The sequence below is a fragment of the Leptinotarsa decemlineata genome, unplaced genomic scaffold (assembly GCF_025532065.1).
Source record: "Leptinotarsa decemlineata unplaced genomic scaffold, Ldec_3_MD MMD2_P_RNA_scaffold_4, whole genome shotgun sequence".
NCBI classification, from domain to species: Eukaryota; Metazoa; Arthropoda; class Insecta; order Coleoptera; family Chrysomelidae; genus Leptinotarsa; species Leptinotarsa decemlineata.
Window position 1 is genome coordinate 5,698,166 of NW_027412531.1, and position 24,131 is coordinate 5,722,296.

General features: G+C 32.9%; 3 protein-coding genes and 1 long non-coding RNA gene across 5 annotated transcripts in view; 3 read left to right on the forward strand and 1 right to left on the reverse strand.

Annotated features, from left to right (window-relative positions):
- Window positions 1-6,489, forward strand: part of Tmem120b (transmembrane protein 120B) — a 67,886-nt gene extending 61,397 nt beyond the window's left edge. The window contains exon 7 of the mRNA XM_074186731.1: window positions 6,346-6,489. Within this exon, the coding sequence (XP_074042832.1) occupies window positions 6,346-6,378 (33 nt within the window). The 3' untranslated portion in view covers window positions 6,379-6,489. The remainder of the gene's footprint in view (window positions 1-6,345) is intronic.
- Window positions 6,490-10,404: 3,915 nt separating this feature from the next.
- LOC141487583 (uncharacterized) lies at window positions 10,405-16,091 on the forward strand. Its single transcript, XR_012468454.1, has 2 exons — window positions 10,405-10,619; window positions 12,430-16,091. It is a non-coding gene; the product is annotated as an uncharacterized lncRNA (long non-coding RNA).
- Window positions 13,060-16,297, reverse strand: LOC141487582 (uncharacterized). Of its 2 annotated transcripts, none has more exons than XM_074186730.1 (3): window positions 16,159-16,297; window positions 15,245-15,381; window positions 13,060-13,200 (listed from the first exon to the last, which is right to left on the reverse strand). In XM_074186730.1, the coding sequence occupies exons 1-3, from the start codon at window positions 16,225-16,227 to the stop codon at window positions 13,155-13,157; spliced, it is 252 nt and encodes an 83-aa protein (XP_074042831.1). In that variant the 5' UTR covers window positions 16,228-16,297; the 3' UTR covers window positions 13,060-13,154. The 2 variants fall into 2 exon arrangements, with proteins under 2 accessions (XP_074042831.1, XP_074042830.1); XM_074186729.1 differs by lacking the exon at window positions 13,060-13,200 and adding an exon at window positions 14,984-15,179.
- A 737-nt stretch (window positions 16,298-17,034) lies between these two features.
- Window positions 17,035-18,592, forward strand: LOC141487584 (uncharacterized). The gene is made up of 2 exons (XM_074186732.1): window positions 17,035-17,743; window positions 17,798-18,592. The coding sequence occupies exons 1-2, from the start codon at window positions 17,217-17,219 to the stop codon at window positions 17,901-17,903; spliced, it is 633 nt and encodes a 210-aa protein (XP_074042833.1). The 5' UTR covers window positions 17,035-17,216; the 3' UTR covers window positions 17,904-18,592.
- Window positions 18,593-24,131: the final 5,539 nt, after the last annotated feature.

A 24,131-nucleotide genomic window follows, 5' to 3' on the forward strand; every position in this document is an offset into this window, starting at 1 on the left:
GTTGTACAGATAGAGGATTGTAGAATAAATTGAATATTTGAAATGATTCTTTAATCCAGTTTGCTATATTTTTTGATTTTCAAAACTGTACATTATTAAATAATGCATAAAATCATAGTTCAGGTAAATATTTTGTGATATATAACTTACTTGTATACATGATTTTTCGTGTACATTTTATTCCATGTGGAGAATTTTTTATTAATTGAAACGTTAACGGGTTCATATACATTTCCATAATTAAATTGATAATTATAGGCTTCCTAAATTTTACGATTTGGCAATGTTGATTATTTCTATTGTTCCTATTGGTCAATCGAACAAGAAGCGGGAATAGGGCCGTGACGTCATCACCCTACTACATTCGATTTTTAATAATTAATTACGGGAAAACTACGGTACTTAAAGAGATGAGACAAAGTGCACTCTTTTTCATTTTAAAATTTCTATCAAGTGAACTATAAACCAAAAATCATGAAACAAGCCCATCCAGCAACTTCAGGGTATGTTTGGGGGCAGAGCTCCATACATGAGTACAATACTCCAAAAAAGGTCTGAATATGATATTTATTGGGTATCTTTCTTTCAAAAATCCCTCAAATACGTTTTAAATAGAACTGATGGTGAGTGAAGAATTGGAAAATTTCTTTTGCCATTGGTGAATGGTTTCTTTACGAAATACACATTGTTCGGTCCATCATGTAATACAAAAGCTCCTGAACAATTTTTATAAAGCGCTGTATGAAATAGGGACGCGGGTTCGCCACTGAGATTTGCTTTATTTGATCTTAAACTTTGCATAAAACCTCAAATAAAATCAAGATAAATAAGTCGACTCACCTAATTTGATGTCATAATGTAAAAGGATATGTAGTTAGAATAGAATTTCCTTATTTCGCAAGGAAAAATCACACATGTAATTTTTCTGGTTCGTAGCCAGACGGGATTATTTCGCAGTTTTTCATTCTCTGCACACACTTCTCCTTGCGTATGTATCGGAACGACCGATTCAGGGAAAAAAAATGTATAGGATCGTCATAAGAAGATTTGAAGGAGTTCATCAAAGTGGTTTATCAAATGAACAAAAAGCAATTTGAACAATTTACAATCGTAAATTGTGAATGCGATGGGGACTTATGCTATAAAAAACTATTTTGAAATATGATTGTAGGCATGAAACGTTAACGAAAACATAAATTATTGAAGAATATGGAAAAAATAAGAAATTGATGTGTGGTAATGAACCAACTCCTAATATTGTCAAATAAAATAATAATAAATGTCATTTATTGGTGAATACCAAAGGGCAATCCACCGATGTCTTTCAGCCAGTGTACAATTTTTGAATATTTACAGTGATTTTTACATATGCTTACATAATAGACTTCAGCTGTTTGGAACCAAAGGTTCCAAACAGTGGATCACAAGTGTTAATTCATAACTGTTGCACAAATTTGCACAAAACTGCATGAAGATTATAAAAAAAACGTGATATCCTGTAATTTAAGGAAAATACATTTTTCGTTCAATGTAGATGATCAAGTTTGTAGAAGAAACCAAAGTATTGTCAGAAGCCTTGATCATAAAACGTAGTTCACAATGTTCCTGATTTCAAGAGTTCTGTGAAAATGTTTTCAGTATCAGTTTTGTTTTCGATGGACTGGCTGCTTTCCCTAAATATCGGATTATTTTCAGAAAGAATTCTATTGAAACTCAGATTCTCACGACTCTTTCCCGATTCAGGACAAATCCTGATTTTAACTCTGGCTGATACTTCATTGAGTTGTACAGACTGTGTTGTATAAAATATTCTCCTATTTTTTGGATTTGGAGAGTGATTGTATAGAAACCTATTTCAATTTTAAATTACAAAAGGTAATTCCTGATTATTTTGTTATTGTCAAAACGTTTCATATAGAGTAGGCAACTCAAGTTGCTTCTATCGATCCGCTAAGATGTGTAGTCTTTCATAATGATGTTTTACGGTTTTTAAATAACCATTCAACTTAATAAAACTTCTGGGTCGTTTAAAATGATTATCTTGTTAAATACTTTTCTAACATGGATATTCTAATTAGGTTTCAGTAGATTTTCGATTAACTCTTTCTGATTCATAATATTCAATCATATCTTTTCTTGGGTGGGATTTCAATATTCAAAATAAACTTTCAAGTTATAAATAGTTATTGCCAAAACTATTTAGGAAAATTTATCAGAATAGAGTTGCGCCATAAGCGAGTTATAGTCATAAAAACGGATAAGTTTGAAAAATCATTTCTGGGAAAGGGTATTCAGTTCTCGAGTAGTTTTTGTGTTGATTGGTGAGCTATGGGTCCAATTTCAACAATAATAATTACAGGTAGAAAGCCAAAATCAATCTCTTCCTGAATTATATTCCTATGGCTGAGAATGAATCAAATGAGCGAATGAATGTCATTATGTACTGTCATTGATGAAATGAGTAGATTAAACTCATTCGAAACATTGTGTTGTAATTCAATGAATCTGAATCAATTCTATGACGAATGTTTGGAATACAAAGTGGATAGAAAAACATGTTTTTTGTATAATGGGCTCATTCACACTAATTTATTTTTTTATTGAAAATTATATATTATGAAAGTAACTCATCTCTCGAGTATCCCACAAAATGTTCCGGTTTATATCTCAATTAACAACTGAGCAAGAGCAATTGAAAATGAAAATGAGATGGCCCGCGGTACATCGTGACGTCACACCAGGCAAACGAGCTTCGAGCGGTGGCAACCGGGCCTGTAGTTGGAGATTATGAATCGCTGCTATCGTCAATTCAATTTAATTTTCTTCAAAGTAATGTATATATCAATTCTGGGTGACTGGCATTTTTGAGACAAAAATCTATAATTAATAAAGAGTACCTTGGGATTCCAAAATATAATTTCGGATTTTTCTTTATGACGTAAATAGATGTTCACTCAATATTGTTTTTCGAATTCCAGTTTTCAACTAATATTCCAGACAAAGAAGAATCTGATGATGTATCAACAGAAGTCATGTCTGATGTACTCAAACTCTCACTGTCCTCGGGGAAACTTAGTAGTAATTTTTTCCAATACTTTCTGTATTTTCTATTTCTTTAGAACGATTTCTGTTTCGGTGGTATATAATATTTACGGTCTGTTTAACTTTTGATCTTCGAAAAACCTGTTCATTAACTTGAATTCCAACATCAAAGGTCTTTTACTGTGTACCTGCTTCATCAAACATGATTTGCGGTATCTTCGTTACAAAGTATTAAACAAAATTTGTTTTTCCTTTTTTTGAACAAACGGTAGAGCTTTAGATGTATGGGCCGTCGGTCTATCAATCTGGCAATCAAATATATGCGGAATTACGCCTGGTTTCAATATAATTTTTCCCACTTCCATAGTTTTGATATACATGTAATTTTCTAAGTCTGTTTCAATCTAAAATTCAAGGTAGTGCTCAGAGTAAACTATAATTATTTTTATTAATCATTATCATTCATACTTACATTAGAATGGTCTTCGCAACAAAAATGCGTCCCCTTGGCAGATACAAATCGGCCCTCCGCAGAGCGCGCTGCCATAACTTTCCTAACAGTGAAATAAAAATTTTGTCTGATGCAGTTACCGAAGAATTCTTGCATTTAGGAACTTGCAATACTTGTAACGTCATTTTTTATCATTATTCATATTCACGCAGTTGACACACTGCAGTAAACAACACACAACTTGCTTTCTACAGCTTTAGCACACGTATTTTGCTTATCCGCCAGCACTCCCTTGTCGCCGAGTCGACTGATGTGACGTCAAGCTTGACCACGCCCCGTTTCCGTGAACGCCACATTCAACAATGAATTTGAGGGGGAAGATAAAGAGTGAAAATTCAGATTTTTTGCAGATGTACTATTTGAAACATAAACTTTCAAATTATGAAATAAAAAAATTGTTAAATGAGTCCATTCTATGTTCACATAAAAGTAGTTTCATCTAAAGTATTTTTTCTTTCATGTAACTCAAGATAATACTTTATCTTCCAGTTTGTGTCTGAAAGTGACTTCTTTGCATGATCTGCAAATCTTTTGAAATTATTTGCTTTCTTCCTTTCTTTGGAAGATTCTATCATTTTTTATATAAAAATGAAGAAGTAGAAAGCCAAAACTTGAAACCAAGGATATTTCTTGGTATTTAGTTGAAAATAAACTACTTCGTACATTAGTCAAGGAGCTAGATCTAAATGTTAAATATTCAATGAATACTGCAGTTTGTTGAAGAAAAAAATTATTAATTTTGCCCGAAAAACATGAAACATCACTAAAAGAAGGATAATGAAATTCCAGACACTGGCCTCGGTCAGAGTCATACTTTTTCAAACCCGCCCATATATTATTCAGAAACAAATCATAGATCAATAACGGATAGGAAAATCCCAAAAACAACCTTGATCGGGGTCAATTTTTTGTAGTCCTTCCTTATCACTCTTAGAAACAAAACAATCACATGCACATAAAATAATACCTACAGAGTAGCCACTAAAACTGCTGCTGCTCCAAATTTTTCCGAATCGCAGGTTAACCAAATGCTTTTTAGTCGCAACGTTGTTAGCTCAGCTGTAACGTAAGCGCGTCAAATGACTGGGTGGTCTGTATTGTTGAGGGATATGCCTGGCCGTCAGTCTGCCTGAATTATTTATGTCCACAGAAAATTCAAATCTCCCGCCACGATGTTCTGCGTGGACACAGCTGGCAAGCTGCGTGATAGTTTGAGAACGCTACGTGACAATTTGGTACACTCTGATTGGTTCACCGCCTAACTAGCTGGGTGACAGGACACTACGTGACAATTTGGTGCACTCTGATTGCCTGGCTCGTCTGACTGTCCTGCCTGGCGAGCTGAGAGGCAACCTGGCTGGTGTGATGACGTCACAGTCTGCCTGAATTAGGGCAAGATCTACTCTCGTATTATAGTTATGAATGTCGAAATTTTTGAGTAATGTATCCTTATTTCGATGTATTTCTAGCAAACCAGTGTAAATGTATAAGGTAGGCAGAGGTGATACCAAGCAAAATCAAGAACTGATGGCAATGGTCTCTAAATCCTAAGTTTGCCAAAATGCGTATGGCTTTTTTCTAGCTTCTAGATATTCTCATAACACCCGGATTTCTTACATGTTTCAACCTTCACACAAGGAAAAAAATCTAGATAATTTAAGGACCACATAATTTACATGATTGGTACACCATAGTTTATTATCAATTATGAAACCATTAACTGCAACAAATTCTATATCGGCCAAACCAAGAAACCTCGCAACACACGTCATACAAAACAAACAAAACTTTTCCCCACCAGAAAACATCAAACTCATAAAACAAGTCAATGAAGGAAACCGTATGAACATCTGGGAAAATTAATATCCATAAATTCAAAAGTCATAATTTATTCATCGAGGAACAAATACAAATCAAAACACAAGACCTAACATTTAATATACTCCACAAAACAATACACATTGCCAGAAACAATGGACCTAGAGAAACACCAACACAAAGAATATTACCTGATGTAAAGTACGGGCAAATTTGAAGAGACATCCGGGTGAAAAGAGAGGACAAATATCTGCACTAAGGCGTTCTAACTGTATAAAAGAACAAACAAGAAGATAAAACGTTCAGTTTGAGTAGAACCATGATGATAGCACAGTTTGCTATCGAAAGCGCTCGCATATAATAATTATAAGTTATTAGATGGGTAGTCTTTGATCATTGTATGGACTTCAATCCTACAAAAATACTAGCAATTGAACACAACTATGACAAAAGACTCTTTTTAGAAATGGCCTTCATCTCACAATCACCTTCATGCTTTAATAAAAAAACTGATATTAACCATTTCAGTGAAATATATTCCTACCTGTTGCACTTGATTCAAGGAAATGGCCAAAACCTTTCTAATGATTTGTCAAATTTCTAACATATATTTAAATGTTAGCTTTACTTTTATTCAATTCCAAGTATTTCATGTTGTGAAATTCTTGAATTTATATTCTAATATTCTAATGCATCTTCAATTTTAATCAAATAAAAGTTTGGACATCTGTCAATTTCTTTTCCATTGTGTTCTATGAAACTGGTTTTTGAGTTGCATCAACTGATTAGATTGGCACCACTGTTAATATTTGACCTTGATGTAAAAAACAATGGTCCATTAACTTCAATATTCGAATATTTCCGTTATTCTGTTACTGCGTCCTATTAAATTTCAACATTACGTTAGTGATTGAGAATTTTCACTCATGCATCACCAATGAACACCAGTAAAATTTGTTTTTTTTTATTTTCAGACTGAAGAGGAGGAATCAAGTAAACAAGACTAGGAATCTCAAATAATGTAGTGTATGTTATCAGTTGTTATTTTTTGTTATTTATGGTATAAGTATCAAACATACATTTTTATAATTGGTGTAATATAGTTTTATGCAAATACATTTGAAACCATTTTTTTGTTATAATATTTCACTATTTCAGTTGGTACTAGAATGACTGAAAAAATATTGAAGAAAATATTTTCATAATATTTGATTGTACAAATTGTAGTATTGGCCAACTGCTATAAAATATAATCAAATTTTGTAAAACAAAGTTCGCAAATATTTGTTTTTTTATATGAGACTGATAAAAAAGTTCTTAGAAAATAATTTTGTTTCCGACAAACAAATACAGCTGTATAGCATAGCTATATAGCCGTACAGCAGTCAAGCTGCTGGAAAATAATTCCATGAAAATCAGAAGATGAATAGTTAAGCACCATTCTGATCATTCCCATATTGATTTCAATTTAATTTGTGCACATCCTTGATTGCACAATTTGTGCACATCCTCGATTGCACAAATCAATCTAATGCAGAGTGCACTGACTGCTAGTTGACGTTAGAAGTCACAGCATTCTGGGAATGACTTCTGACATTATGCCTCTAACTGTCAACTACTAACTGCCGTATACAGTACGTTTCTCGAGTAGAGAGGACTGGATCGTCGGGAAGAAGGAAATATTAAGAGCTGATAGTGGTGGGTTTACAGATGGGTCAAAAACTCCTTCAGGTTCTGGTGCAGGTGTTTTCAGTAGCAGACCCAGGACTGTATTTCAAGCGGAAATCTATGCTATTGAATTGTGTGCGGAGAGATTGGTAGAATCCAACCTCACACACAAGTCAATAAAAATTTTCTCGGACAGTCAAGCGGTGTTGGTAGTTCTTGGCTCCTATCGAGCAATGTCTACATTGGTAGCAAATTGTCTAAAACAACTCTCCTCAATAGGAAGATTCAACAAATTGTTTTTGGTCTGGATTCCTGGCCACACTGGCCTGGAAAGCAATGAGGCTACTGACTCTCTTACATAAGGAGGGTGCTGCAAGTACCTTCATTGGACCAAAATGTGTCATTGGCATTGCTTTAGGTTTTGTCAAACAAACACACGGATGGCAAGAAGATTTAAAGACTTTTGGCAAAATCTTGGATTGGCCACTCCAAGGCGTTCATTCACCTTTCGAAGCATGAAACCAAACAGTTGTTGGACTACAGTAGGAATGCATTACGATGTCTAACAGGCCTCTTCACAGGTCACTGTCGTCTGAATCAACATGCGCAGAGACTCGGACTGGTCTTCAGTGTGTATCGCCTCTGTTTGGAAAGTGAAACAGCAGAGCATATACTTTGTGCCTGCCCCACTGTGAACCGAATCAGGTTTTCAGAGTTTGGTAAAACCGCACTCTTACCATGTGATCTGACAAATCACTCACCATATAAACTAACCGGCTTCGTTAAGAAGCTGGGTTTATTTGGTCAACTCCATTTGCAAATGAACTGGTGGCTGCGAAGCTTCAAAATTGAATGGATTGTTGAACATTGGAAATTCCATTTCATTCATTATGTGGAAGTCTTCAGAACGATTGTTGAATTCCGTGATCAGATTTTGTAGAAGTTGAGAATATTGATCAAATGAGGGAAATGATCCAAAGTTTGATTTTTCACCTTATTTTCCCTCAGCCACAACTCTGTTTCAAAGACTTGAATACATGAATACATTTGACAGGCAATCAGATTTTTACCCTGTAACTTTATATTCAGATCAGTCAAGTATTTATTCATATCTACCAGAAAGGCACGATCAACCCACCACTTATTGTCATTATCTATTTCTAACATGAAAGTTTGAATAGGGTCACGTAATGCAAAAACTCTTTCTTAAACTACTCCTCGACTGAGCCAACACTTGGTGAAATAAGGGACATCAGAAAACTTTTTGTCCAAACTGCCTGCATTGTCGGTGATTTAGTCCTCTGCTCCTTATAAAATTTACTATTTCAACAATGAATAGGGATTCAGTATCGTTTTAAAATGTTGTGGTGTGTACTCGTACTCGTACCTCACTACTTGTGAAAATGTGACAGAAAAAAAAAAATATTACAGTATCTATTTCGATATGGATACATCGATAACAATAATTCTCTCGTAGATTTTGAATCGACTATGACTAGTTTTCAAGAGAAATGTAATCTTGTCATGGATGGTACACTGAATTCAGACACTCTTGAGTTTGATTCAAAGACCGAGATGCGTCATCGCCGAAAATGCTTTCACGATTCAAGGTAAATGGGAAAAAATATATATCAAATGGTATTTTCCTCAAGCATCTGTCAAAATGTTGCTTAACGCTGAAAAAGCCTTCAGTTTATGGGGGAATATTTCCAGTTTCAAATTCAAGTATGTTCGTTTCACGTCTATCGTGAAATCTGATATAATTATATCGCTGGTACAAAGAAGACATCCATTTCGACGAAAATGAAAAGTGTCAATCTCAATTTGATGGTTCCGGGAGATTTTTAGCTCATGCTTACCCACCTTCGAATGATATATGTAGGTACAGAAATTCATTTAGACAAGGACAAATCGTGGGATCTTGATGGAAACGTAGGTACGAATTTTCTCATGACCCTATCACACTTAATTGGGCATGTACTTGGATTGGGACATAGTAGCGAATAAACTTCCATTATGTTTTCTTGGTATCAACAAAAAACAATTCAATTAGGAAAATATGACGAAATTGCAATTGAATCTTTATATGGTCGACGTACCACCACCACAGCAAAAACAACTCAACGTTCTACTTCAACAATAGAAACATCAACTTCAAATACTCTCCAAATAACAAAGAAAACATCCAATATCCCTCAGACTGAAATTAAAAACCTTTGCAATGTTAAAATCCCAGATTTTATGTTTTTGGCAGAAGCTCCAGAATTTCCAAATCACAGACTATATATGTAGGTTATAAAAAATATTTATGGAAAATGGATTTGAATGAGATGTTGATACCTGCGAAACCGGAGAAAATTGCTGATTATATGAACGGAAACATTTCTGGTAACCAAATTTTTCAAAATTCAGCAGGTGACATAATATAAGTGTATTAACAACTAGAGGACGGATTTCAGATATATTTCCGAGAATTCCAGGAGATATCACAGGTGCTTTTCGAAATATTGATGGACATATATTTTTTCAGAAAATACTCCTACCATAAATACAATGAGTTCACTCGTAAAATAGTTGAAGATGGACGATTCAATTGGCATTTATTTGGTATTCCATGTCCTGCAGAAGGACTTTTGCAGCAGCTCAAAGAACTCCTGAAGAAAATTACATCCATTTATCAATAAATTACTATTTATTTTGCAATATTGTACATAATGTAATCAATAAATGCTCATGTAGCAACACACAAAAAAATTATATTATTATGTAATCAGAAACTTCTTGAAAAAAGGAGCCGATGTTTCATTTCAAATCATTCACATGAACAAGACGAAGATTTCATTGTATATTGCCGAAAAATTCATTATAATAAAGAAGAAATTTGAAACTCCATGGAAATCAAAACGAGACCAAATCGTCACATAACGTTAAGGAACCAAATTGATGAAACTTTGTGTGACATATTGCTGTAAATGATTTCAAAATTCCCTCGTCACCGTACGCGTTGTATGACGATTCCAATAAACGCTCTTTCGGCACATCATAACCTTTGTTTTGTTTTCTCTATGAATCAAACATCTATCACTATTCAATAATTATTGACGAAGCACTATGTTATATATAAGATGTCTAAAAACCCTGGTGCATCTACTCAGACCTGCAAAAGTTTGGGGTAAAATGAGGGATTTATGGCTAACTTGATTAGCAGAGATCAACGCCGTTTACACCGTTTCAGATGGCGCAAGCAGTCATTACAGTAAACTGTAATCATAAGACCACACAGGGTGTATTTGTATTTATATTTAATTCCACATTCATTTTTCATACCTACTGTGCTTTTAGGATAACTTAAAAAGTGAGTTAATGAATTTTTTGTGTTTTAAGTGTTATTGACGAATTGTCAGTGTTAAATTAAAAGATAAGTGTCCAAGTTCTGGTGAATTATTAGTTGAAGTTTCAACCCAAGCAAAGTTTTGAAGAAATTTCGTGTAATTTCTTGATATTTCAACTCAAGAAATGTTGGCAGATATTATGTAGTTGACATTGGTTGTTTATCGGAACGAATTCCGCAAAACAGGTGGTAAGTATAAAGATTATATACTTGAATACATGTTTTTAGTATGGTATTGGAATGGAAAAACTGAATAATTCACTAGATTACAAAGAAATATTCCCAGTGAATTCTTTGTCGAACTTTTCGATTACCTGTTAAGAGATCATTTTGATAAGCACCAACTTTTAACCGTTTTTTTTTTAATTAATAATTAAAAAGTTTCCTCATTGATGCATAAAATTTGGAATAAGCAGTTTATATACGAAGAACAATGTAATGAGTAGAAACACAGCTGTTTTCTAATAGATATTCAACCAAAATACATCTACTCATAGTGACTATGGATGTATGTGTATCACACCTAGCAGTTCTACTCATGAATAAGGACATTGACTTTTTTATACATACACATCTCGTTAAGTACAGAAAATCACTCAAGAGAAATAGCACTACAGTCCCACCTTGAACTCGTCATGCAAGCCTTTGGGTTCTGCAAATAACTTGAGAGAAATTACAAGGCAAAATTTATTAATTTACAATAGATGTAAGATGGTCAATTACCTTCCGTTGATCATCAGATGTATTGAATAACTTCTTTGGTTCAGAAAGAATGTGAACTATTTATTGTCTGTAAAAGTATATTAAAGTTTATAAGATTTCTGTATTTATAATTATTGAAATTTACAGTTCCAGCATAAATTGAACAAAGTTTAATTCAAATATCTTCCATTATTATTATTTTAATTTGATTTCATTGAGTCATATTTTTTGCAATGATTGCATGTGCAGGTCATCACTGATAGATCAATTTGACACTTGACCCCAATGCCAATTAAAATTTAAAATTTTTCAAAAAATTGTATCGGTAATAGCCCCCAAACGTTTTTTTTCATGTTTCTATGTCAAACCGTTCAAAAGTTAAGTTAGTTTTTTATCAGTCTGAGGTGAAATTGTATTTAATATCCTTACCAGTGGTAAATTAACTTCCAGTTTCCTTGTGATGGGATTTCTTTTATATTCAGGTTTCCACGAAAAGTAAAATACCGTAATGTTCAGAGAACACTAGGTTGAATTTCTGCATGCAGACTGCATGAAAGTAGTTTAGCGTCTTTTAGAATACAAATACAAAATGTCTTCTGATATACTTTAATTGCTCACTACAACCTTTTCATTGAGTGTGTAAAAGAGTTCTTTTTTTCAAACAATGTGATCATCAATTATGATGGTAGTTTTTTTGAAAATATTCAATCAAATTTAAAAAAAACATACATCTGATGAGAGTATCACATCCAACAGATATTTTCAGATTTTTCGAAATTTGACTCACAGAAAATTGTATTTTTTTTAAATTTTTATTTTCGAGGGCTCTTTCATTATGCTCTTTAGCACAGCAGATATTCAATCTAGAGATCAAATATGCCCTCAGTGCCTCTCTTAACAATTCTTCCTTGTGGTGTTCACAACCTACAATATTTTTGGGAGAAAAATTTGACAATTTGATTAAAATTACTGGAAAGCAATTTCTTTTAAGTTCCCTCTCAAAAACATCTGATATTATTGTGGCTTCAACATCGTGAAGAAAGCTATTAATTTTTTGTGATGGTAATGTTAAAAATCCTCTGCTCTTGTTTCTTATGAGGGAATTGAATATTTCATTTCCCTTCTCCAATATCGAATCCACACATTCTCCACATTTGGTGTTGCCTTTAAATTTTTTTGCAACATATTCACAGAAATAAGCAAAAGCTTCATCAATACCTGAGAAGTCCTCTTCAATTTCGGAGATAGTTTTTTCTATTTCAATATAGAATATAAATTTTTGCTGTTTTTCTTTCAGATCTCCAATATGAAGAAGGGATTTCATCATTTCTCCTCCACTAACATTACTTTCCCTGGGCGGTTTTATCAGAGAATAGAGGGACATTAGGCGGAATATTTGTCCAACTTGAATTGACTTGGGATGAGTATTGCATCCACCTGCAGCTCTCATCATCCCAAAAATGCTGAAAATGATATCAACAAAGTTGATTGGAATTGTTATGGATATGTGAACATTATCACCTCCAAATGATCTTGGTTCAATCTGGATGTCATCAAGTATTTGAAATCAAAATGGGATTAGGAATATTCTCTAGTTGAATACTGCTAGAATTTGCCAATGGATGTTTTGTGACAGAGTCTGAATCGGGTAGAATACTACAGGATGGACTAGGAAAAACGTTTAGTGGAAGTTCAGGAGTGGTTTCACTGAGAAATAAAAAATATCAAAATACCTATTTTTATTATAAAAATGACTATCACGTCAATTTCACAACAGAACTTGTCTAAAATCTAAATTTTTCATAATGATCTTCTACCACATAGTAACGGCTATATATCCATCAATTTACTTGTCTAGAACATGTTTTACCCTTTAGATCAATAAATGTTATTTAATTAAATTAATAAAACTATATAAATAATCACACAATCCTTATCAGATATTTGGCAGAAGCTTTATCAAATATTCTTTGAAAAAACTGATCACAGAACTAAATATAGGAATTCAAGTATTTCAGTTGTTCATGTTTCAAACGGAGTTTTTTCCACTGGATAATCCAACTGCAAACTGAAAAATAAAACCAGTTATAAAAAAATGAAAATCAATCTTAGAATCTAGGAAAATTTCAGCATCCTTCATCAATAATTTTCAACAGCTCATGTAGTATGATTTCATGACTGACTTCAATGTTTTGGTTGGTTTTCGGGTTTTGCTGTTGTCTTCTTTGGTAAACTCCAAACGTTTCAAGTGCAACTACGACAGTCAGCGGCGTTGACGAAGTACTCCTCATAAGATATTCATTGAAACTAATTTCAGTATCAACTTAATTCTCTAAGATTACTTCATCAACGCAACTGAATATGATTGTCTCAGTTGCAGTCAAATATTTTTACTGAAAATGATCAGGGCAAAGCCAGGAAACTAACTATTACGAAATTAGACAGGATGGGTTTATACATTCAGTTCAATTTTAGAAATATTTCATGCTGATTTCAGAATCGAAGTTACATTAAATCATTAGTTTATCTATTCAAAATTATATCTGGTTTCATTGATTGTCCGGAAATTCTCTCCCCTATAACTTTCAACGTTCCACGAAGGTCCATCAGACAAATAAAGCTATTTATTACACCATATCACTTAACTAACTATGGGTATCATTCTCCATCTCCAACATCTAAAATGTTGAGACTTGAAAATAACTACTCTGATAAAATCAATTTCTTCTGTGATGATGAAAATATTTTTAAGAATCTCACTCTTTACTCATGCAAATGTTTTTCATTACTTTAATTTTGTCCTTCATTAAACACACATAAATGTGTCTATAATAATTATAGTAGTAGTAGTATAAGTGGTTACAGCACAAGCTTTCTTTGTTACATAATTTATTGTAAACAAAACTGAATAAATTGAGATCCCTGTAAATAAACATGGACAAAAAACTAAAATGGTATTTGTTAAAATTGATTTTTCTGTAAACCAGCTGTCGTTCCCCTACGAACGGCAGCCCTCAGAAGTCGAAACTTGTGCGAACAGGGATTAACGAAATCTTACCTTTCAACGTGCGATTCTAAGCTAAATATAACCCTTTGTTCGATAACAACTTTTTCATTAATTTTTTTTAAAATTCCTACTGGCATTTAATTATAACCGTCTCACAAGAAGATTCTAAAAGATACAGCTTTTTTTTATTATGTTCTCAGAAGAGGCTGTTTATAATAATGACAACGTATTTATTATTTCCATGTGTAAGCAGTAAGCTTATACAGATATTGACAAATATGAGATATCAGAAAATAGAGGGTAAAGTTAATGAAGTTAATTTTCTGTGAATCAGGCATTTATAGAAAATGTTCTTCAACTTTACCCCTTTATTTATAGAATGATATTAGCACATATTAGCCCGTATTGAATAATGTATTTTTATGAAAGGTATCAAGGGAAAATATGATGTAAAATATTGAACAAAACAGCAGTTGCGATCATTGAAATGAAAAATAATATGAAATGTTATAACTAAACTCCACACATTTGGACAATTTGTAACATATCCCTTTTTCAACATGATTCAATTAAATAATGGTTACATAAATATCTCTTCTCATATTATGTTATCAATAACTTTCTTTTTAAAGTCCGTTATGAGCCTTATATGAAATTTGTAAAAGGACATTGATATGCTTGAGTTGAACTGAAAACAACAACAATCTTTTATCTTCAAGAGAAATGAATGGCATAGAGTGTTTGTTTCCAACTGCGAACTTCTCAGGGTTACCGTTAGAGAACAGCCGGTTGAAAAGAACCTTTTTTTGTAGATAGGTAAAGCTAGAAGGGGTTATTTATCATTTCATATATGAATAATTTGATATTCATCATTTTGATAACACCAAGTGTTCTCTCTTGATTTGTATGTGATCAAATTTGCTTTTGATACCTTATTCAACGGATACTTTCCAACTACAGAAATTATTAGTAAACTGGTTCTGGAAATGGTGCACGTTTTCTTGAAATTCGTACAATTAAGTACTTCTCTATAAGTGCACCTTGAAAAAAATATACAAATCTTTGATAGGATTTATAGGTAGTGCTGTAGAAACTGAATACTCACATGCATGATGGTTTGGCACCCTTCAATAGTTTTTTCTCACCAATGAAATGGATGGGAAAATGCTTTGAGCAAATAAAAGCACCATCAGGCAGATATTTCCTAACAGCATCCATCCACAGTTTCCTCTTGTTTTCATCCTATAAATTACAGATTTTGATCAGGTACAATGCACAAATAAAACCATTCAAATCACCAATTGAGAACAAGTAAAGTTAAAAGAGCATACTGTTTGGTTGCTTGGAATTCTATATGCAATCAACTACTACGAGTATATATTTAAGAGAGTATTAGGTTTCTCATCATACATGAGTAGTCTTTTAACCACCCAATAAATTTTCTTTATACAAGTCCACAATACAACAACACCCTCGATTTCTACAATAATTTTCCACAAGATTTCAAAAATATACAACATTCTGTTAGGCTTGGGGAACTATTTGTTTGACATGGAGCCCTACTCAGAGAGTGATTTTCAAACTTAATCTATGATTTATTAATTGTTGATATAGATTTAATTTTTTATTAGTTTTAAATTTTATGCTGATATTAATATCATGATATTTTAAATGGATGTTAAATTTCATGTAACTGTAAACTTACTTCTCATAATAATTCTGTAGAAATGCAATAAATCTCTCTGCATACTGTAATATTCATCTGTAGGTATCTATGATTCTATGAGTAGACTTTTCTTGCAACTAGGTATTAAGTTGTATTTAAAAAAAAATTAAAAAAGCATAAGTGAATGTTTATTTTCAATTTGATATTATGATTAAGAAAGTAATGATACTCTAGTAGCAGAAGGTGGATTTGAAAGGGTGAAGGATTATTCAAAATATGAAGTTGGTTTTTGGTGTAGGCTGATACAAACTTAGTTTATCCGTGGTGGATTGACAGTAAAATGTTTCATTTACCTTTGGCACTGAATACAGATGATTACTCGAATTTTTACACTGTTCACACAAAATACAGAATTGTCCCATTTTACAAAAAGTATCCTTATACACTATATAAAACTATTCCTTATTACTACTGAAAAATGTAACCAAACTAAAATAACTGAGAACTAACGAACGAAAACTATAATAAAAAATGCGAACAATGTAAAGATTGGGATGACAAAAAATATCAATTTCAAAATACCAAAAGTTGAAAATTCTTTTTGACAATGACAGATAATAATTAATTTGACTGACTCAGCGGGGACTCGAACAATTCAGAATAGCGCCATCTTGGGAAAACCTCGTAAGTGTTGTTAAAAGCAACAGGTGGTTTCTTCAAAAAGTTCAAAACAAAATCTAAGCGTTACGAACACCAGGGTTTCTAGGAATCTTAGTTATATATTATGTTATATAACATAAGTTTTCGTTTTCAATTTTTTTTTAATTTCATTGCTCTCTATTATATTTTATACTATTTGTGTTTATATATTTTATACCTTGTTTTAGTCACCATGGTATTTTGATACGCCTTGTATACGTTCCTCACGAACTAACGAACGGTCGAGCGAATAAACGAACTAGCCCCTTTGTATATATTATCAACAAAAAATTTTCTCAATCTAACACGGACACGAAGTGCTTTAAACCTACAATGCATCGTGTGGCATATCTGCTACTTTTAAAATAATAAACAATTCTACCTCCTTATTTATTAAAGATTATCTCCTAAATGCATATGTAGATACTCAGATACTCAGTTTATATTATTGTCCATCTAGTGAATCATAGGTGGCGGGACGGGTATTGAATGTAGAAGTTTGTATATGGTGGTTAGATTTGGCGGCTTTTGTGTGTGTCGGGTGCTCAAATTATATTGTTTTTAACAGAAATTAATGCAATTTTGTCCAAAAACTCCGTGGATTTGCTAATTTAGGTATGTACTAAAGTATTTTGTTGAATTAGCTTGTAGTAAAACGCCTCAAAAATAAATCGGCTTTGTTTTTTAAAAAATGTAGCACAACTGCTACAACATGCATTATTCCTTTTTTTTTTCTTTTTATAGCGCAATGGACAGAAATCCTTGTTTACGAAAATGTCTCACAGAAAAAGAGTTGCAAAAGCTTGCTGAAAATTTTTATGAAAGCGAAGATGATTTGCAAGATTTGGAAGAAGAAAATTTTCCCGAGAATATTGAAGATTGTATAAACTTGGCTTCTCAAAAATTTCAGAATCCCGTTGATTTTTCTGACTTAGATATTGAAAATATACCTATTATTTTTGATCATGAGTTAGATGAAGTAGATGCTATTAATTTGGAAACTATATGTGACAATCAATCAGATCCCATCACTCAAAATACAGTATGTGATAATGATTCAGATCCTATCGACCAAAATTTTCCTGAACATGAAAGTTTGTTTACATTCGATAAAAAGGCCTTCAAATCTATGTCCTGGAAAGAAGCTAGTTTTGAAGAAAATTCTGAATGTACAAAATTTGGTGGTGACGATATTCTTCCAAAAAATATGGAGCTATCAACCCCCTACCAGTTCTTCAGGTAAAAGTTAACTATATTTCTCTTTGCATTATTTTTGAATTTGTATTTTTTCAGGTATTTTTTTCCGACGATTTATTTCAAAAGATTGCAGATGAATCGAATCTCTACAGCGTTCAAAAAAATATTTCCAAACCTGCAAATATCACGACAGATGATTTAAAACAGTACATAGGCATTTGCATTTACATGTCAGTCATAAATATGTCAAACATCAGAAGGTATTGGTCCGAGGAATTCGGTTTTGACAAAATAAAAAATACAATGAGCATTAATAGATTTGAAAAAATCCGTGAAATGCTACATTTTAATGACAAAAGACTTCCAAAAGACCATGACAATCATAATCGCTTGCATAAGTTGCGGCCTATCATTGATCACTTGAATAATAAATTTGGAAGTATTCCATTCGAAAATCGTCTTTCAATAGACGAACAAAAGTGTGCGACAAAGGCCCGGCATTATATGAAACAATATATGCCACTAAAACCCCACAAATGGGGATACAAATTATTTGTTCTATCTGGGATTTCAGGTTATGCATACCGGTTTGAAATTTACTCTGGTCAAGAAAATGATGAGAAAAATCGTTTTTCACATGAGCCAGACTTAGGGTCCTCAGCAAACGTAGTCATACGATTGTGCCGCTCAATTCCCACTAAATGTAATTATATAGTTTATTTTGATAACTATTATACTGGATTTCCTCTGATGGCATACTTATATGGAAGAGGTATTCTTTCGCTAGGAACAGTAGAAAGGAATCGTTTGTCCAACTGCAATTTTTCCAGTGACGCTACATTTAAAAAAAAGACGTGTGGTTCTTTTGAAGAGTATGTAAGCACTTTTCAAGATGCTCCTTTCACATCAGTGTTATGGTTAGACAATAAAGCGGTTTCATTACTTTCCACATACGTGGGGTCTATTCCTGTCCAACACGTAAAAAAATTTGATAAAAAAGAAAAGAAAACAGTCCCAATACAGTGTCCAAACTTAGTATTAGAGTATAACAAACATATGGGCGGAGTCGACCTTTTGGACAGTATTTTGGGACGTTTCAAAATCTCGATGAGAAGCAGAAAATGGTAGAATTTTTTATCATTCAGTTGATGTTGCTATTATCAATGCGTGGCTTCTATATCGCAGGGTTGAAAAGCAAAAAGGAAACACAAATACCATAACAATGGAAAAATTCCGTGGGGAAATTGCCAATTGCCTATGCAACGTTGGTCAGAATTCAAAAAGAAAAGGTAGACCATCTTCATCAGTTGATCGAAATTTGGAACTGAAAAAAAAACAAATTCGGCTTCGATTCCTCCGAAAGATGTGAGAATTGACAATTTTGGCCACATTCCTATATGGTGTGAGACTCGGCAGCGATGTAAATTGCCTGGCTGCAAAGGGTTTTCTTTTGTTTTCTGTGAAAAATACAAACTCAATCTTTGTTTCAATAGAAATGAAAATTGTTTCGCTAACTTCCATCAATAAAATAGTGATATGATTTATAATATGTTTTAGATCTAAGTTCATATATGATACAAAAGAAAAAATCAAAAAACAAAAAAATGTAACACAACATAATTTTTTTTATTATTTTTCACCTGTTGAGAGAGCTAATACCTACCCAAAAATAATTTTTATTTTTATTTTAAAAAATCATGCATTGTAGGGTTAAAACATACCTGCCTTTGTCATATACCTACCTACTTCACACATGAAACTTGTCGCAACAGAATTTGACATAACTTCCTTACTACATATCATAAAAACTTTTCATCTCAAATACACTTTGAATGCCGTATGGAATTTAATTTATCTCTAGATCCAACGAAATTTCTTCTCTGGTTCCTATCATAAACGGCATACCGCCTTTCTGTTACACGTTATTACTATTTCAAAAACCGATTTTTAAACAGTAAGTCACTTCATATATGCTTGAAAAATATATAGCGATCAAAAAAATGTTTTTTCGAAGCGATTGAGTTGTCCCAAAGTGGCCGTTTCAACGCATTGAAATTTTTCATACGTTTTTCATGACAGAAATCAAAGCTTTATCGCATTATATTTTTGATGTTTTTTGAAGCGTTTTTTCGTGTCAAATCTGCATTATTTCCGCGACGCGAATTAAATGATTGGAACGAGAAAATAACTTTTAAAAAAGAATTTATTTTACAAACTAGAGACGACTGTCTCTTATGAGAGCTACAAACAGAATAATAATTAATATAATGTTAACTGGATGCTAACTGCATGTCGTGATAAGGTATTCCTGGAATATCTCTCAGCTGAATCTCCGTGTGAGTGGCCTTGTCATGGGAACTATGACCACGTAACTCACGTTACAATGCAAATCATATTGGTTTTTGCAAGAAATGGGGGCTTGAAAAATTAATTTTTTTCGATGCGGATATCGAAGTGTTGAAAATAATTGTTTAACGCATTATATTTTAGCGAAATTTTCAATACGTTTTTCATGACGTCATCTCTTGATGAACCGGAAGTAACTTCGGTAATTCGTATCTTAGTCACCATCATCGATGATAAATGGTACTGTCCTTCTGACATGTTGGATCGCACGTTAAAACATTGGGGCCACGTTGAACTGTCATGTTTTTTCCAAATAATGTATTTTTGCCACACCTTGTACACATTGACGTAATATAATTTTCTTAAATGATGTATTTTTGGAGACCCTGTACATATTAAGAGATCGCATGTTGAAACGTTAAGGCCCCGTTAAACTGTCATGTTTTTACAAATAACGTATTTTTTGCCACACATTGACGTTATATTTTTTATGATGTATTTTGAGCTACCCTGTACATATTGACGCCATATTTTTTCTTAAATGGTGTGTTTTTGTCACACCTGTACACATTGACGCAACATTATTTCTAAACTAATTATTTAAACAATCGAAATATAAAAAAATTGATTCTGAACAATTAAAAATAGAAATTAAGAAAAACATTTTTTTAAATCATAATTATCTCTAGACAACAAAATTGCAAAAAAAAATTTTCAAAAATATTGAATTTCTCTGTTTGTTTCAAACAATTCAATAAACAAATTACGTAAAAAATTCATATCCTATGTTAATAACTACCATTGTTTAATGTGAGAACAGACATAGCTAAATATCAATTAAAAAAATATTTTTATCAACAATTTTTAGATATTTCATTTTGCAATAGTTATAAAAAATCATAATTAACAAATAAATAAATTTTTATGAACTTTTATCGCAGGATCGTATGAAGTATATGTATCAAAAGGGCTCCACGAAGTTTGAAATTTGAAGGCCAATTATTTATACCTTTTATCCCATTATTTATGCTAACGGAGATTGGGAAACAATTTGTTAGTTAATAATTGAATAACTTTTGGAAAAATGGTGGTACATTTTTTTTCAAATTTTTAAAATGACATTTTATGTTATAAAAAATGATTTCTTTTGATAAACTCTCTTTAGCGGCAGCGCGCTTATGCCATAACAGCCGCGCGGAACCCTATTCTCAACGTCAAATTAAAATTATAAATAATGGAGATGAGTTCCGGAAGTCGGGATTTTTATCGGAAATTTCCTCCTCTTCAACGAAATTTTTTCAAAATTGCTTAAATATTAATATTTTTTGAGTTATTAACGAAAAACTGAATATAATTTTTTAAAAATCTTATTTTGTTAATAACAATTGCAATTTTTTACCTGCACCAAAATCCTTCAAAAACATTTTTCTAGAGGTGATTCCGAATCGAATGAGCTATCGCGTATATTCTTAGGACCTTTATCTTTATTTTTCATGTTTTTGAACTTGTTGATTAGACTTATAAAGGGTTTGGAAATTCTATTTACTATTACTTCAAAATATATACTTTCATAAATTGAATGACTACGATTCTTTACCTCAAGATACAGATCAAATACAGATTCAAATTGTGAAAAATTCTTTGGAAATTCCTACCTGTGGGTAGAATTTTAAAAAACGAAGTTAAGAAAATAACATTTGAAATAAATTTATGAAGTACATTATTCTATCAATTCCAGATTTGATAGATTCATTGAAACATTGTTGTATGGATTTCTATCCAACGTCAAAAGGTAGGAATATATCTCACTGAGATGATTGATATCTGTTTTTTTTAATGCAGTTTTTTTTTCAGCGATGAAGGCCATTTCAAGAAAGGACCTTTTTGTTGAATGTCTTTTACTAGCTAAGACCTTGGTGGCATCAAAATTCATATGGTGGTCAAACTTGTTGACATGCTCGGTTAACGCGCATCTTTCAGGATGGTGAGAATTGTTGCTTCAATATGATGAATGGGCTAAAGTCACTTCAATGAAATAAATAAAAACACTTTTGTCTAATCACCACTAGTTGATTTCATTTATACGACCGGTTTCGGATTTGTCTCCATTATAAAGTTTAAAACTGATAATGGGGTCAAACCCGAAACCGGTTATATAAATAAAATTAACTAGTGGTAATTACACCAAAGTGTTTTTATTCATTTCATTAAAGTGATCATGAATTACGACAAAATAAACAAGTCATCAATCACACATATGGGCTAAAGTCTTTGGATGGACTTAGACCGCATCGAATTTCATAAAATGACATGGGCAATGACATCAATAGTAATTGGTGTTCGTTTCGAGCAGCCATTTCGTATTGCCCTAACGCTCTGTCTATTGTACCCAGAGTCTCGTTATAATCTTCACTATCACTATCACACATTATTTTAACTTCATTACCGTCGTAAGCACTATCGAGAGACATTTTCGTTTTCCAACTGAATGTACATCTGTGTTTGCATGCGCTCTTACAGCTTCAGATCACGTGGTCAATTCCAGATATTGTTTTTGTTTGTTGAACCCACAACTATTTCTTCACAAAAGATCCTTCCAATAAAATGTCAGTGTGTTTGTTATCCAAATCCACCTATTCAACGTACATTTTTTTGCCTTTTTTCACAACACTTTTTCCACGAGATATATTATATCAGGACTTGACTTTGATAATTTCGAATAGTTCCGTAGAGCAATTATCGAAAACATGTCTTGCCTTACTGATTTGCACAACATTGCCGACTTTGAATTATTTTCTCGGTCCAGCTGTTTTCAGATGAGTGTATGTTAGTTTGAGAATTTGTTTTTCGTTGGTTTCATTCAACCATTTGTAGGTACCATTCACACTGAAATATTTGAAAAGCCTTTCTTTCGACGTCTTAATGGTACGTTCAGTCATTGAAGCCTTAGTGATGCTGTACGTATTTTAGCACATTTTGTCTCCAATCGAGGACCGCCTGCCCGATACTGACGATTCCCAATAGGCTGAAACAGTTGTCTACCGGTGGCTCTTGAATTGGAATCAATATGGAAATGATCAGAATAGTACCTACTTATATTTTGATTTTCATGAAATTATTTTTCAGCAGCTTCACTGCATCAAAGTTTCTTCGATTTCATATCATTTTTAGAAATATGTGGATTCGTTTTCCGATGGGATTCCAGGGTAGCTTCCCAGTTGTCGGTTGATTGGTCAAACCACCAACACTGACATAAAAACTTTGCAAGTTGACTTGGGTGTACACCAATAGGTGGTTCCACTTATGTCTTGCTTGCGTTTACGTAGTTATTTTTATCATGTGATCATGTGCTTTTCTTAGTTACTCCCATTTTGTCTTTAATCGGTACTAGGTACTAACGATGCCCAATAGGCTAATATATATATATATATATATATATATATATATATATATATATATATATATAGAATTCCCAGGCTACATCTAACATGACCACGGAGGCAGCTATAGCTACCTGCGTGACATCCGGATCTGGGATATAAATACAGATAGGGATTTTATCGAGTGTGTATGATAGAAATCAAGAATGGAATAATTCGTGGACACAACACTCAAAAAAAAGGGGGGGCAAACCGCGGACACATGTTTCTGGCTATTGGCTTCATCAGCGCGGTGCAGCCAAGTGTAAAGATGGGCAACACTTGTTTGCCGAAATCAGGAAACAACACAAACGCACGGAGTCAACAACAGGAACCAACCGCACATTTGTGGTTCCAGTTAGAAGACCTAGAATTCCCAGGCTACATCTAACATGACCACGGAGGCAGCTATAGCTACCTACCTGCGTGACATCCGGGTCCGGGATATAAATACAGATAGGGATTTTATCGAATGTTTTTTTATCGATTTTTTGAGTGTTGTGTCCACGAATTATTCCATTCTATATATATATATATATATATATATATATATATATATATATATATATATATATATATACCGGGTGTCAACGAATCTATTAGACAAGTCATAACTTCTAGACTATTAGGTGTATCAAAACGAGATTTGGTACAGATGAATGGTA